This window comes from Adiantum capillus-veneris, chromosome 14, assembly GCF_014529385.1.
Source record: "Adiantum capillus-veneris isolate H3 chromosome 14, ASM1452938v2, whole genome shotgun sequence".
In the NCBI taxonomy this organism is placed as follows: domain Eukaryota; kingdom Viridiplantae; phylum Streptophyta; class Polypodiopsida; order Polypodiales; family Pteridaceae; genus Adiantum; species Adiantum capillus-veneris.
The window spans coordinates 100,669,212-100,685,011 of NC_140944.1; the positions used below are offsets into that span (position 1 = coordinate 100,669,212).

At 44.5% G+C, this 15,800-nt stretch overlaps 1 protein-coding gene across 4 annotated transcripts in view; it reads left to right on the forward strand.

The window, feature by feature from the left end:
* The first annotated feature begins 3,269 nt into the window (after positions 1-3,269).
* LOC147442844 (acyl-CoA hydrolase 2-like) overlaps positions 3,270-15,800 on the forward strand; it is a 102,317-nt gene continuing 89,786 nt past the window's right edge. The window contains exon 1 of one of the 4 annotated variants that reach the window (XM_086528857.1): positions 3,270-3,405. Coding sequence is in view for 3 of the 4 variants with exons in the window: in XM_086528859.1 (XP_086384985.1) it covers positions 3,641-3,686 (46 nt within the window). In the remaining variant the exon portion in view is untranslated. Of the gene's footprint in view, positions 3,406-3,456; positions 3,687-15,800 lie in introns of those variants that run through there. The other 3 variants (XM_086528859.1, XM_086528858.1, XM_086528856.1) reach the window with 3 other exon arrangements.

A 15,800-nucleotide genomic window follows, 5' to 3' on the forward strand; every position in this document is an offset into this window, starting at 1 on the left:
AAAACCCAAGATTATGGATTTTTGGGTCCGGAAAAGATATAGTTGTGAATATGATTCTAACTTCAATGGATCTCCTAGTTTATCTATAGCACTAAGAGTGTCTATATGAGTATAGTTTTGGGGTAAGACCCAGCTCGTGATTACTAAATCACTTATTAAGTATTGATGGGCAATTCTAGGAACCTTCACATTTACGCTTTCACGGAAAGACGTTCACCAACTGCCAAGGGGTAGTGGACAATTTAAGTTTCCAAACCAACAAGGGCAAACTCAAGGGGGGTCACGGATACATGCCAAGTACCGGCTGCTAGTTGAGTAGTTTCCCTACAAAAGTCTAACCAAGGGGTTTGACAATGTCGATTTTAACCAAGGGGTTTGGATTGCAAAGGCAACACCCAAGGTTACATGTGCAATACTACTTGCATTTCACTAATTTTCAATTAGTGTTCCTAGGCCTTTGCAGGCGGGAAATTTGGGCAAGTGCCTTTGACTACAGGTAAGTGAACACTCTATGCAACCTCCAGGTACGCATATGATTTGGTTTATTTCCATTTTTGCATATGCTTTGCTTGACTTTTTCAAGTTGGATGAATAAACTTATATGTTTTCATCCATTTTTGCTCTCCAACAAGATGACAAGGCCACGTAAGAGCCAAGAAATTTGGGTTGTAGTGTCCACAATAAATTCTGCATTCCGCAGTTATAGACCCACTTGTAGGGTATGATTTGGCACATGTTGTCACATGGGATACAACATGGTCTAGGAACTCAAGGAGTTCGGTTTAGCTAGTGTGGAGCATGGATAATGAGGGTCTCTCTCATGCACGTCGCATGTGTGTTTACAGTTACCTCCACACCCAAGTGCATCTTGTACTTGAAGGATGTTCTTTTTTCAAACATCCTTACTTGAGACATATTCCACATGTGGAGAATATGAGTCTCTGGGACTGACACTAGCACCTGCTATTCCAATTATGTGTTGCGACAAAGTCCCTCGGTGCTGATCAAATCCGTTTATAAGACCGTTTTCAACACGTCGTATTAGGAACAATTTCCGTGGCCAGAAATTGTCGGATACTCAGACTGAATTGTTAAACGTACAAGTGTTGCTAAACAACATTAAAGGATGGTTGTTTATGACTATAACAAGGCTATGAGTTGTTAATGAAAAGGTTTCATTATTTGTACCTAGAAGTGATTAATGTTTCGCCTTCTATTATGGTTCAAACGTTTTAGCAAGGTTTGCAAATGATTGCAGTAGAAAGTATTTAGTTTCTTTTAAGAACTATTTACATTCCTCTTTAATGTGTGCTTGGAGCATCACATTCGCCATCAGTATTGACAAGGATGATCATGGATATAAAGTTTCGGATATGTTTTTTGCTAAATGCATGCACACTAGGTGTTATGGGCCCTAGTGTTTAACAAAGGTTGATTTGGAACGGCATGTATATTCATCACATTAGTGCTACGAAACATTTTGCACTTTATGTTCAGTATCTCTATGAGGTTATGTTTGGATCTACCAATCACTAATAGAGGTCATGGTTCGGTTTGGGTGCTTGTGGATCTTTCAAGTTAACCAAGATGAAAAACACCTCAGTACTGTCAGAGTGGTGATACACTAATGTTTTCCACAGTGGCATCCTTCATGGATTCAGCTGGTTGCTTGACCGGAACACGGTTTAGTAGGAGGTTCAATGAAACCAAAAGTAACATCTTGATTTTTCACATTGTTGTCCATTTGCAACCAACTTGTGTTACCGGCTCCTATCCAACATAGTGTGTAGACTCCATTTAGAACGCACATGAACATGCTAAACGAGTTATCATCACAACAAATGAGTACCCAAAAGAGTACCTCTTTTCACTTTCCATGAAAGTAACTGGCTGACATAACTTAGCAGCAAAATATAAGTCCTTGACTTGTTCTCAATTTTCATTAGTAAACAACCCCACCATAACTAGTGTTCAAGGTTAAGAACATGAATTATACATGAAGAGACTAAACCTAGTCGCAAACATGCTTTTAACTTATGATAAGCAAACTCCAACTAGAGCAATACATTCTTGCTAATTGGATTGCTTGGTGCTAACGTACGTGCTTTGCATATCCTTTAGCACAAGATTACACTTGTAATCTGCATATCCTCTTTGGATAACTTGTTTTCAAGGACGAAAACGCTTCTCCAAGGGGGGAGTAATGTCAGGCCTAAGGTAGGATGGGCCAAGGCCAAGGGTCAACTCCGGATACACATGCGGTATAGGGGCTATATGTAGCTAAGAGCCAGAGGGCCAGGGGCCTATATATAAGCAGGTTGGGTGGTTATGAGCATGTCTATCTTCCCTTGGTCTCTCTCTCTCTCTCTCTCTCTCTCTCTTTTCAGACTTCACATTTTCATGGATGATGGCTGCAACTAGTGTTGCTTTCTCTAACAATGCTTCTCTCTCTCTCTCTCTCTCTATCTCAAAGTTAAAGGTCGCAAAGTGACTCTCTCTCTCTCTCTCTCTCAAAGTTAAAGGTTGCAAAGTGAATAGGACTCGTCCATAGAGTACCCACTCTCAAGGATTGGGAACTTCTAATAAAAATTCTCGGAACCTCTCTCTCTCTCTCTCTCTCTCTCTCTCTCTCTCTCTCTCTCCAAAATACCCCTCAAATTTCAAGAATTCCGAAAATATCCCAATATTTTGTCGTAAATTTTCAAAATGCCCTTCAAAATTTTCAAAATTCTTAGAATATCCCTAGTTGTGAGTATAAATTTCTCCAAAGATAGAAATATTTGTGGATTTTCATAGGAAGACCGATTCTCTATCGGTGCAAGATGCTAAAACTAGAAGTTAAGTTGGTTATGTAAGCTTTGGAGATGAATTGCTTAATTATTCTTAAAATAAATTCCCGTTTTTTGCGAGGTGAGTGGTGACAAATTACATGCTAAGCACTCAAAAAATGGATCTCAATTGTCAAAAAGGAATAAAGATAAAAAAATTGTGAACAATCCAACCAAAATAGATACAAGGGCATTTTGGGAATTTCCACAAATTAGAAAGGTATTTCGGTAATTTTTGCTTTTATATATATATATATATATATAGAGAGAGAGAGAGAGAGAGATATGCTTTAGAGTGATTTAATATCACTTGTTTCATAACCGGCAAGATGCCAAGTAGAGTTTTCCAAATTTGTAAGACTTTTGCATGAATTTCTACACGAGATTCCAAAGGAATCTCTTATATTTAAAAGAAAAGAACCACAGCTGTCCGGACTCAACGGCCCCAACCTTCGGGAGTCGGCGCTCACCATCACTGGCTGCATGCACGCCCTCGAGCAGGCAGACCGCGGGGCGGGCGGGGCTCGCGACCCTTGAAATCTCACTCCATGCGGAGCTGCAGCACCCAAAGACAGAGGTCCCTCTACTCTCTCTCTCTCTCTCTCTCTCTCTCTCGACCATTGCTCGGCTCTGCTTCATCTCCCCCACTTGGTCGGGCATTGCGAGGGAACACGACGAAAAGACCCCCGCCCACCCCTCCCTCCCTCCCTCCCTCCCTCCCCACGTGCTGGCTCCGGTGTCTCCCCTTAAAAATTTGACACACCTATTTTTTCGACACGATTGAAAAGCAGCCTTTTATTAATATTCGGAGGATGCCAAGTTCCCCACGCCTGTTGACGAATATGGAGCTTGATGAAGGTAAGCTGGCTCTCGACCCACTAGAATCAAGCTGCGTACAAATTGTGAGAGCGGTGGCATTTAAATATGCAATAACTTGTTGGTGAGAAACACAGAGCGCAGGAAACATGGATTCAGGCTCTTGCATGCCAAAACTGTCTCTGTGTCGCTCTAGCTACTAAGAGGAAAAGGTTGCGCTGCTAAGATCAAGACCTTGCCCCTTCGATTTTGGGTGTGGCTCTTCAGCTCTATACCTGGTGCAAGAGAATACATAAGTCCGCCTTAACGCATGGGTTGAGAACAATCTGAAGCCTTGATACTGAGGCTTCACCACGGCAATTGAGAAAGAAAGAAAGTTCTATGAATGTTATTTAGAGGCCAAAGCTGACCTGCAGGACCAATCAGATAGATCCACTGCTTACATTCCACTCTGGCACCGTGCCATGAAGGCACATAAAAGAGAGGTTCTTCTACATCTCAGAAGCCTTCTTACCATTTTGAGCCAAGTTATAACATAGGTTGCTTAGGTCCTCTCGAGATAAATTTTGATGATCCAGCAATCATCTAGACTTGATCTGAGATAAATGTAGTGTATACCCAACACGAGAAGAAAACACTCCTAGGTAATAGGGTGTGAATTCTTGGTCATTGATGTATGATGCATTTTAGGGCCAGGGTTTCCCATCACAAATGCTTCTTACATTCTTCTATGTAGCAAACCGAGGGGTTTCTTAGAAACCCTAGAGAGGATATGCAAGGTCATGATGGTAAGAGTGTTGTTCTCAAAACCAGAGCAGCTTTTCTCAACGTGTGACATCATTGTGCCAGCGTAGTGGAAGAAAATAGACTCTAGAGAAGATGTAGCAGTCACACAATCACAACCTTATGTTCCTTTGTGTTAAGGATGGTTCCTCATATATGTAGATAGAGAGATAAATCTCTCAAATTCATGAACGAGAAGATTTGTGTATGTAGGTACAGAGAGTCACAAAGATAGAGAGAAAAAGAGAGAGAGAGGTTTGATGTACATCGATTGGGTCCAATAGTCCTCTCAAGTTTCCTCCATTTTGTTTGTGGAATGGTATTTGCTTTCCACACAGATGCTACGTCAATGCCCGACTCAACTCATTGGAAAGATCACCTTTACGGAAGCTCTTCTAATGAAGCACCTCCAGGTTAATTTGATGAGGAGATCCAATTTGACTTGGGTTGCCAATGGCCACAAAAGAGGGAGATATGGGGCTGATTTGAACACCCGATGTGAGTGAGATCTAATGCCAGCTACAACAACATAGATATAGTAGCTATGGTTTTGAGAGTGCTATATGGTTTTGAGAGAGACCCCCAAAATCTGAGAGAGAAATGGACTGACTTTATTCCCATCCAGGCAATCTGTGACAAGGGAGTGAAGTGGCTCCCCTCTTATGCAGCACAGATCGCGCCGAATTCAACCCGCTGATTCAACATGCACTTTTGGAATTGTTGGAGCCAAATGAAAAGCCTAAATCTAAAGCTCTAAAATTTGAGGAGTATTAGCTAGGTCCTCCTCTATTCACTTCGCACCAAGAGCTGGATAATTCCGGAACTTGACCAAATACCTGGAGACTAGCTTACCCGTCACTTTTCTTTCCTTGAGTGCTAGGACCTATTTTGGTATATTGGTTTCGTTGGGGATCCACGAGTATGAATCCATGTCGATGGTCACGTCATAATTCATTCCCTCAATCATGCAGCGCTTTAGTGTGCCATAGCCATGGTTTGCCAATGAGCAAGGGGAAGCTGCCCTCCACCTCGGAAAGATGAACCACAACAAAATCCAAGCTGAAGGTGAAGTCTTGTACCTGCAGAGGCATCTTCTCCACTATGCGCTTGCTGTACCACATGCTTATTACTACCAATTAACACTTTGCACAAAGGATAAATACCAATCTCCAGTCAGAGTTTAAGAGAGAGGGACATACATATGTAGAGATATAGCATAATAGATGCATAGAGATATGGATAACTGAAAGACATATTAAAGAGAGAGAGAGAGAGAGAGAGAGAGAGAGAGAGAGAGAGAGAGAGAGAGAGAGAGAGTGACACAAGGTTGGACATGGAACGGCCGAGCCCCTTCACAGGAATATGTTTCTTTCTCTAGAATTACAAGTGTGTAAGTTGAAAATTCAGCATAGAATCACCAGCAAATAAGTAAGAAAAGCGTGTTGTTTGTTTCCCATCGTTTGCATGTGTTGCCCTTACAAGCACATACAAGAGTTGAAGAAACGCACTCGTCTGTGCGCAACCCCAAAGGCCTACCTGTTAGGAGCAGCGGAATGAATGTTTGCGCTTTGCTCAAGATGAGTGCTTTGAATTGTGCTCAAGGTTCCTTTTGTTCTTATGGAAGGGAGAGCCTTCCGTTCTTAATGAGAGAATGCTATGATCGCAAACAAAGTGAATGGACACTGTGCATGAAAGTGTATGAGACTGAGAGATAGAGAGAGAAGAGAGATACGACACCAGAGACGACGTAAAACCCTCCTCCGAAGGCCCCACTCTCGTCGGCGAGAGTTGTCTACTTATGATTGCACAAACCGGTACAATGGGAATGCAAGAGACTGATGCAAGTCTAGGCTATGTCGACGATGACGACGGGGATGACGAAGTCGACCTAAGGGCTGAAATCTGCAATCTTTCTACTGCTGTCCAAAAACGCTATGGATTGAAATCTGCAAATGTTCTATTTGCTGAATTCTGACTCTATGTCGATGACGATGTTGATGGCAACGATGCGACGATGACACGCTGAAAACGCAGATGCCGAAATCTGCGTTTTCCGGGCTGAAACTGTAAACCTTGCCGAAACTGACCGTGCGGCGAGAAATTGCTGGGGGAAAGTCAGATTTGCGAGGTTCGGGACTTGATCTGCGGGTACTAACTGCTGAAAACTGAAAACACTAATGTTCCTTGACTTTCCGTCGCGATAAAGGTGCAAAACGTCGTGGCTGATCTGCAACCAAAAATGCTAGGGCTGAATTTTGGTCCTGCTGCTGGTGTTGATCTCTTGCAAAAACGTTGGGGCTCTTGCTGTCTACGGTAGCCGAGGATGATCTGATGGGGAAAAACGATAGGTGATGCTGGATCTCCAAAACGCTAGGTCTCCTGGGGGGTCTGTTGAGAAGCGTGGAGCTCTTGCTGCCTCTTCTACCAAATAGTGCTAGCTCTAGTTTGCTTATATACAAACTTAGCAAAATTGCCCTACCTACTTTTGTTGGAAAGTCACTTAAATTAATAAGTGAAAAATGCCAAAAATAGGTAAAATAGGCTAAATGCATTGGAAAATTCCCCTGATGGAATCTGATGGGAATATTGATGATCATGCTGTGTGCAACCAGAGGATATGCATCTATACTAAGTGACTGGGCATGCACGGTCTACGAATAGACTCACAAAAGTGCCAGATCACTTCTAAATCTAGACTGACTGGACTGACTGAACCGTGATCATGCTGTAGCTTGTCCACGGATACATAGGGTTGGATGTGTCACGTGACATCCCCTCCTTTTCAAAGTGAGGTACTGGTACCGAACTGTATGGTGTCGAGGGAGATCGCCAAAAGCATCCGGAATCCTGGAAGGGACTCTTCGCCGGCCCACTTTGAGGTGTGGGTCGTGCGGTACTTGAACTTCATAAAGGTCTGCAACGCTTGCTTCTTTGGGCCGTGCCGAAAGCGACAGTCTTCTGTGGCTCCTTCGATGCTTCAACTTCGTTTAGAGTCCTGCTTCTTTCTTCTTCAAGAATCTCCATGCCCGAAATTCCTGAAACCATTTCCAACACAAAAACATGAACATATCCATTCCATGTAAAGTGAGTGGAAAAAATCTTGTCTTCTCTAAAGATTGTGTATGCAATGTAGATGAACATAGAGACGGAGTGACAAACCGTTCATCAAACACATGCAAACAATGAGATTGAATCTTTCTCTTATGATCTAAAACAATCAACTGTGGCAATTCACAACGGAAATGCCCATGCTTAGTGCTCATACTTTCATGTGCTCTTTCTTCAATTGAGTCATGCCAAGGAAGAGACATGGAATGTGACTTCCTTGAATGCATACTTTTCAGCTTTTCATGAACAATCCGCATACATTCGTGCTCATCCATGAGTGAAACGTGCTCAACGTACAATATGTCATGCCTAGGAAAAGGGATCACATAAAGACACTGACTAAAATACAGGAAACAATCACGAATGAAACATTGTACAATGTGTGCGTATCAACCATGTGAACACATAATACTTTCTGTGAGGGTTCTTTGGACCTAGGCTCGAGAGCCAAGATCGCTTCTTCCTGAATGATCGAATCGTCATGTGGGGGCTCTGTGGGGGTTCTTTGGACCTCGACTCGAAAGCCAAGATCGGCTCTTCGTGATTGATCGAATCTACAACAAGGTTAGCTTCGCTAGAAAAAGCATCCACTAACACATCATCCTTGTGAACAATCACATCATCTTCATGCAACTCATCATGCTTGTGAGAAATCACATCTTGATCATGCAAATTATCATGCTTGTGAGAAATCACATCTTGATCATGCAAATCATCATGCTCATCATGATCATCCAAATCATCATGCTTATCATTGTCAATCAAATCATCATGCAAATCATTGTCATTCAATTCATCATGCTTGTCATTGTCATTCAAATCATCATGCTTCTGATAATCATGCAAATCTTGTGTGTCATGCTTGGGAGAAGAAGAGACTGAGAGAGTCCTTTTCCCGAATCTCTTGCAGCTGTGCTTGAGCTTGAGAAACGAGTTGCAAGAACTCTTTTATGTGTTTGTCTCTCATTCCTTTGACGGCGGCTGCAATTCTTTCTTGGTGTCTGCGTTCTATTTCTGCTTTTCTTACTTTGGCTTCCAAGCGGGCTTGCTGGCTCGCACGGGCTATGATTGCCATTCTTTCTTGGTACTTACGCTCTATGGCTGCGATTCTTTCTTCGCTTTCTAACTTCCTGTCCATCATCCTCTTGTCGAAAGTCTCCATAGGAGTTAGTGCAATCCTTATTGTAGATGGGGAAGGGTCAGAAAAACCTCCCAGTGGGGAAATTTCTTCTTCGCCTCTCTCATGCTCATCACTTCCAAGCGAAGTATCCATTCCGCTTCGAGTGGTGACCATTCTGAAGTCGTGGGTTCTTGTTGTCTTGAGGTTCTTAAGTTCACGAGGAACTTGGGTTCTTGGGGGTCTTGGGTTCCTGAGGTTTTCTTTCGCTTGCAGACCGTGTTCGAGAAGGATCTTCTCTTCACCCGAGTTCTACTCCTTTCCGCGGGTGCACCCCTTGGCGGCCTTGCGCTCACACCAAGGTGCTTTTTCCCACCTCACGTCGATTGGCCGGCCGCTAAGTGCACGGTCCGCTCTCAATGAGTGAAAAGAGACACAAGGGGAGGCTGGACAAGCCCTTCTCTCCTGGGAGTCCTGGCACTCTTCACAAACACGATTAGGAATCGACACGCCTAAGCGAACTTGGGTTCGTGCAACCGCAACAAGCAAAAAAAATTCTTGTGATTCTTGTGGTTCTTTCCTTGAGTGATACAGAACACTGCCAAAGCTCTGATACCAATGTTAGGTGCAGCGGAATGAATGTTTGCGCTTTGCTCAAGATGAGTGCTCCGAACTGTGCTCAAGGTTCCTTTTGTTCTTATGGAAGGGAGAGCCTTCCGTTCTTAATGAGAGAATGATATGATGGCAAACAAAGTGAATGGACACTGTGCGTGAAAGAGTATGAGACTGAGAGAGAGAGAAGAGAGATACGACACCAGAGACGTAAAACCCTCCTCCGAAGGCCCCACTCTCGTCGGCGGGAGTGGTCTACTTATGATTGCACAAACTGGTACAATGGGAATGCAAGAGACTGATGCAAGTCTAGGCTATGTCGACGATGACGACGGGGATGACGAAGTCGACCTAAGGGCTGAAATCTGCAATCTTTCTACTGCTGTCCAAAAACGCTATGGGCTGAAATCTGCAAATGTTCTATCTGCTGAATTCTAACTCTATGTCGATGACGATGTCGATGGCGACAATGCGACGACGACGCGCTGAAAACGCAGATGTCGAAATCTGCGTTTTCCGGGCTGAAACTGTAAACCTTGCGGAAACTGACCGTGCGGCGAGGAATTGCTGCGGAAAAGTGAGATCTGCAAGGTTCGGGACTTGATCTGCGGGTACTAACTGCTGAAAACTGAAAACACTAATGTTCCTTGACTTTCCGTCGCGATAAAGGTGCAAAACGTCGGGGCTGATCTGCAACCAAAAGCGCTAGGGCTGAATTTTGGTCCTGCTGCTGCCGTGGTTCTTCAAAATGCAAAACGCTAGGCTAATCTGCTGATCTCTTGCAAAAACGCTGGGGCTCTTGCTGTCTGCGGTAGCCGAGGCTGATCTGATGGGGAAAAACGCTAGGTGATATTGGATCTGCAAAATGCTAGGTCTCTTGGGGGGGTCTGCTGTTGCCTGTTGAGCGTGGAGCTCCTGCTGCCTCTTCTGCTAAATAGTGCTAGCTCTAGTTTGCTTATATACAAACTTAGCAAAATTGCCCTACCTACTTTTGTTGGAAAGTCACTTAAATTAATAAGTGAAAAATGCCAAAAATAAGTAAAATAGGCTAAATGCATTGGAAAATTCCCCTGATGGAATCTGATGGATTCTGATGGGAATATTGATGATCATGGTGTGTGCAACCAGAGGATATGCATCTATACTAAGTGACTGGGCATGCACGGTCTACGAATAGACTCACAAAAGTGCCAGATCACCTCTAAATCTAGACCGACTGGACTGATTGAACCCTGATCATGCTGTAGCTTGTCCACGGACACATAGGGTTGGATGTGTCATGTGACACTACCAATGGGTCACACAAGCGACAATTCGACACAATCGTGACGGCACCTCGCCAACGAGAAACTCTATTACAAGCAGGCAGATGCTTTGAATGTTTCCAGATGGGACACAACTCCTATGCATGCCCTACAAAAGGGGATAAGCATTTATAGCAATATCTTGCTGAGAAAGCTAAAACTGCAGTGGGACTTGTTTCCAACATTTATGGCATCTCTGTTGATGGTTCCAAAGAATTATGTAGAGCATATGAAAAGATTAATGGCTTCAATGCACTTATCTTCTTTGACCTAGGAGCCACTAAGAATTTCATCTATCCAGAATTCCTAAAGCAGATGTATGATTAGTTTACTGGAGAACTTGAAGCCGAGCTCTCCACCGAGCAAACTCAAAAAGTTGTACCACACATTGGTGCCCCTCTCGTCACCATCCAAGGGTACCAGGGCAAGGTAGACTTTCACCTCATGAAGCTAGGGTATTGCGACTCTCTTTTGGGCATGCCTTGGGGCGACGAGGACGATGCTACGATCCAGATTTGGAACCGTACCATCACTTTGGTGCAGAAGGACAAGCCAGTCGAAAGTTCGACTGCCCGAGACAAACCCAGAATACTTTTAGTTTTGCTTTGTATTTAGATACTTTGAACGTTGTTTGAAAATACTGTTTGGAACTTGTTTGAAATGGAATTTATCTGTTTTGAACTTGTCTTGGTGCCGATTGAGTATTGCTTGATTCTGGTGTTGATGTTAGTTTCAATTGGAATTTGTCTGGTGAATAACTCATAGCTCGGACATTGTTCTAGCAGGTGATCCGAATAGCTCATGGCTCGGGTCTTGATCCTAGGATGAGTATTCATTATTAGGAAACCTCTAAACAATGCAGAATGCAGTTTGGGGAGCGTTTAGTTGGATATGGAATCTCCAAGCGGTGCTAGCTATGGTTTGGGGAGCGTTTGGTTGTATCAGGCCTCTGAATCTCATGGCACGGAACCTTGGTTCTCAGGGGGAGTATTCATAGGAGAGCGTGACCTTTGAATTTCTCATGGCATGGAACCTTGGTTCTCAGAGGGAGTTTTCATCGGCGAGTTTGTCTCTTTGTCTTGTCCTTGCATCTATAATCATTTATGTTGTATCGTCATGTGCCAATCGTATCTGCTCCATATTGGGTGAGATTGGCTAGGTATGTAATATAAGTGCATCAATACACCCCCTTTAAAGATCAATGCGGTCTGGGTGTGATGGCTAAAGTTCCAGAATATCAAGAGCTCCGACACGAAATGAGAAAAACTGATTGACCCTCACGACAACCCTCGGATTTTTGAACTAATTTAATTGAGTTTTGCAGGTCTAATCGTGGACGATTACTCTTCTTTCAAGAGGGGGGTATGTCAGAAACTGCTGACGTATACCTTGAAGATCTGACCAACTCGCTAAAGACGGTCGAGGGGCCTAAATTTCAACAAAAGAAGTAGACGAAGTCCCAAACAACTTATTGAAGCCGGCCGAGGGGCCTAAAACCTCAATTGGAGGCCAAGGGGGTTAGCATAAAAATCCTAACCCTACCAACTTGCAAAACCATGACCGAGGGACGTAAACCCTAAGAAGAACCATTAAAACCCCAAAAAGTGCGTGAAATGCTGATGTGGCAGTCTATATGGCAGATCCCGGATTTTTGTTGACACCCTGTATGGATTTTTGCGTTTTGTGCTCCTGCCCAACGGGTGCCAGATTTTAGACCAACTGCGGTCACAAATTGCTGATGTGTCAAGCCACTAAAGACCTAAGCCAACTTGCAGATCCCGGTCGAGGGGCCTAATGTCACGAGGACGTGGCAACTGCTAACCTTAGTTGTTGGTTTCTTTCCAATGATTTTTGTTTTATTTTTAAGACCCTCTTTTTGAAGTTGCAAATGGTCGGACATTGTATGGCCAATGTGAACGGTAGTTTCACCCGCAGACGGGAAGTTGGTCGGCACTAGAATTTGTATAGTAAGAGGATGTCTAGGCTCAGTTCAAGATCATGTAGGCCCCCCGTCGTACTTAGCAAGTTGGTGGATACTAGGAAGTGAACTCAATAAAGGCATAAAGCCAAGGTGGGTCACCAAAGGAAAGTACCCAATAGTTGGGCCACATTGCATTTTTGGATGCGGTCCCAATGGGGATAGATGGTCAGAAGACCAGTGGGAGCCCAACAGAAGCATCTCCTAAAAATTAGGGAATTGCTATTATGGACCTGAAAATGTGTTCGCGTCATTAGCTCTGGAATGACAAGGGGAACATTTTATTGCTCCGCTGCCAAGTCAACTGACGCGCCGGTTGAGATATTTTTAGCGGGGAAGCCCAAACTCGGAAAGTGGGTGAGGTGTCACTCTGTGAGCGAATCTGCCACTTCTGGAGGCTGAGGCGAGTTGTTTTCAGCAAGAGGGGGCGCCATTTTCAGCTTTTGTCACAGGTTAAGAGCTATGGAGTGCATGCTTTCCACTATGTATAGTGTGGTGCTAGGAGTGATGACTTGCACGCTACACACTGCTCTCTCTCCCCCCAATGTGCAGTTATGTGATGCCCCACACGAGGGCTCTTCATTTGACTGATGATTAGCTATGTGGTTTCATGCTTTTGTGCCGAGGCAAGAACCTCTTTGAGCAGGAACAAGAGTAGCTATTTTACTCCAAAAGCAGGCACCGGTGAGGGTGATAACCTCGTTGTACAGGTGCGATTTCAATGCTGATTATGCGCTGTATTTTGACTGTTTTTCAGCCATACGGACGCCCAGACCCTTGGGAACAGTGCCCCACTGTTAGAGGGCAGTTCAGGGACTGTTTAGGGCTGAAAACAGGGCAAAAACCAGTAAATACAGCGTGCTGAATTTACTGTTTCTGGGCAGGAATTAGAGGGTTTATGTTAGTGGAAGCGAGTTCCAACAGGGGAATTGGTTTCGGGCAAGTTTTGGGGCTGTTATGCTACCGAAATTTTGCTTGAACAGGTGGTATCTAGCTGGATACTGGTAAAGGATTCCCGGGACTCTTCTTGTAAGTTACCCTCTTAAAGAATAAAGAAATACCGAAAGGGCGCCAATTTTGGGGCCTACAGGTTGTCGGTGTCTGCTCTAAGCATTCTAGCTTCCGAGCCGTGTGTGTGCTTAAGTGTTAATTCTCGTCGCAGGTTCCCTTTGCAAAGTACTCTCTCTCTCTCTCTCTGTCTAAAGTAAAGAAAAGAATTTCGGGTGAAAGCCAAAGCCTACCGCCCCACGGGCCGGTTTCAAGGTTCCGTTACCGGGACATCAATCACTTTTTCCTCAAGAAGTGAGCCTCGGTTGTTTTGGGTAAAGACACAGAGTACAGGAACGCGGGATTACACAATGGGCGACAAAGGGAAGGGCATTATGGAAGAGGGCTCCTCTTTGAAGGACAGACAGGAAATTCCTATGGTGTTCGAGATTGGCGAAAGCTCACGGCCACGTCAGTCTGTACCTCTTGTTGATGTGAATGTTCCTCCGGTACAGGGCTTTATGACTGGGCAACTTGAGTATGATGCATTCAGGACTCAGTTAATTGCCACGGTGAATGTGTTTTCGCAGCTGGTGCAGAACCCAAGGTTTATGGAGTGCTTGCAAGCGCCACCAGTGCTACTGCAAAATAGTAAACCTACTCCGCGAACAGAGCTTGTTGAGGCTCAAGCCCAAGTACTTCATGCGTCTCAGCAGGATAGGGAACACTCGCATGTTGTGGAGTCAGGGGCTCCAAAACAGGTTCCTCCTGTCCTTGAACAGGTGGTTAGGACGCCTATTCCACAGGCTATGCTAGTTCAGCCCGCCACCTTTCAAAGCCCGCATACTGTCTTTAATGGACAGGGAACTGGTTACCAGGCAATGCATCTAGTTTTTTCACCACCCACGGTACATTCTGGGTATTTCGGGGGTGGATCTGTGTTCGAGAGTATGGCTGGTTATGTGCTTGGAAGTCAGCCGTACATGCCAGGAACAGTGTTTGGGGGTATGCAAGGCATGATGCCAAACCCCATGTATGGTAGCATCGGTAGTTGCAAGGTTTTCAGAGCAACGAGGGCCAATGTGGGGTGCCACAGGGTCATTTTGGCATGGCTGGTTTTTCTGGACAGCAGCCAGATATGGCACCTCTGAGCCAAGATGTGCCGATGATGCCTACTACAGTGCCCATGTTGCAGACTACTCCTTATGACAATTTGGGGGCACTAGAAAAGCCAAAAGTTTACAAAGAAGGTGGTGCAGCTGTAAAGTTTAAACCTTTCAGTGGCTTCGAGGATAAAGCAAAGGCTCTCACTTTCCTCCAGCAGTTTGATACAGCTTATGCAAGAGGGAATTTTACAGAGGCCTCTAAGGTCAAGAAAGTTGCCACTTTCTTGAAAGACAATGCGCTTACATGGTGGACGACATTTTTAATGCAAGGACAGGCACCCGCCACTTGGGTCTACTTCAAGCAAATGTTTGCATCTGCTTGGCTGTCAAATGAATTTGAAGCCGACGTCATGATAGATTGGCACCAACTTACTTCGGCTACATGCAAGAGCTTGCTGGAGTACAATCGGAGGTTTTGTAAAGCGTTACTCTCAGTGACCTCCTACAGATTTGTGCCATTGATAGTGCAGATAGAGAAGTATTGTTGTGGGCTGCCTAAAGGGCTTCAGGTTTATTGTACCAAGAACAGAGTGGCTACTCTCACCCAGCTCATGGAAGTTGCTAACACTGGTCTTGCCTTGTTGAAAGGAGAGGACAGTGGGTTTCCGAGCAACGAGAAAGGAGGGCAGCAAAAGAAAAATTCAGCGAAGAAGCCCTTTGTGAAAACGGCTCCTGAAGCGTCACAGGGGTCAGAAAAGGCCATCAAAGATAAGGATTCAGCTGGTACTTCTAGAACGCAGGCAAAGAAACAGAAAAGGAAGCCTTTTGTGCGTATGCCGCTCGAGGAAAAGAAGGTCCTAATGACCGAAAACAAATGCCTTATATGCGAGCAACCTGGTCACTTTGCTACAAATTGTCCACAAAGGAAAAGACCAGCTGACTCAGATGATAAAGAGGACCAAAAAGGCAAGAAGCCTAAACCCACGGTAGGTTTGGTGCTAGATATGGTGGGTGACAGGCCCAGTACAGATGCCAGCGAGTTATCACAGCATGGGTTGAAGTTAGAGATCAGACGACACTCATTTTCTTTGATCCAGGTGCCAAAGCAAACTTTATCTCACCAGAGTTAGCTATGAACATAGTTACCGGGGAACGCCCCCT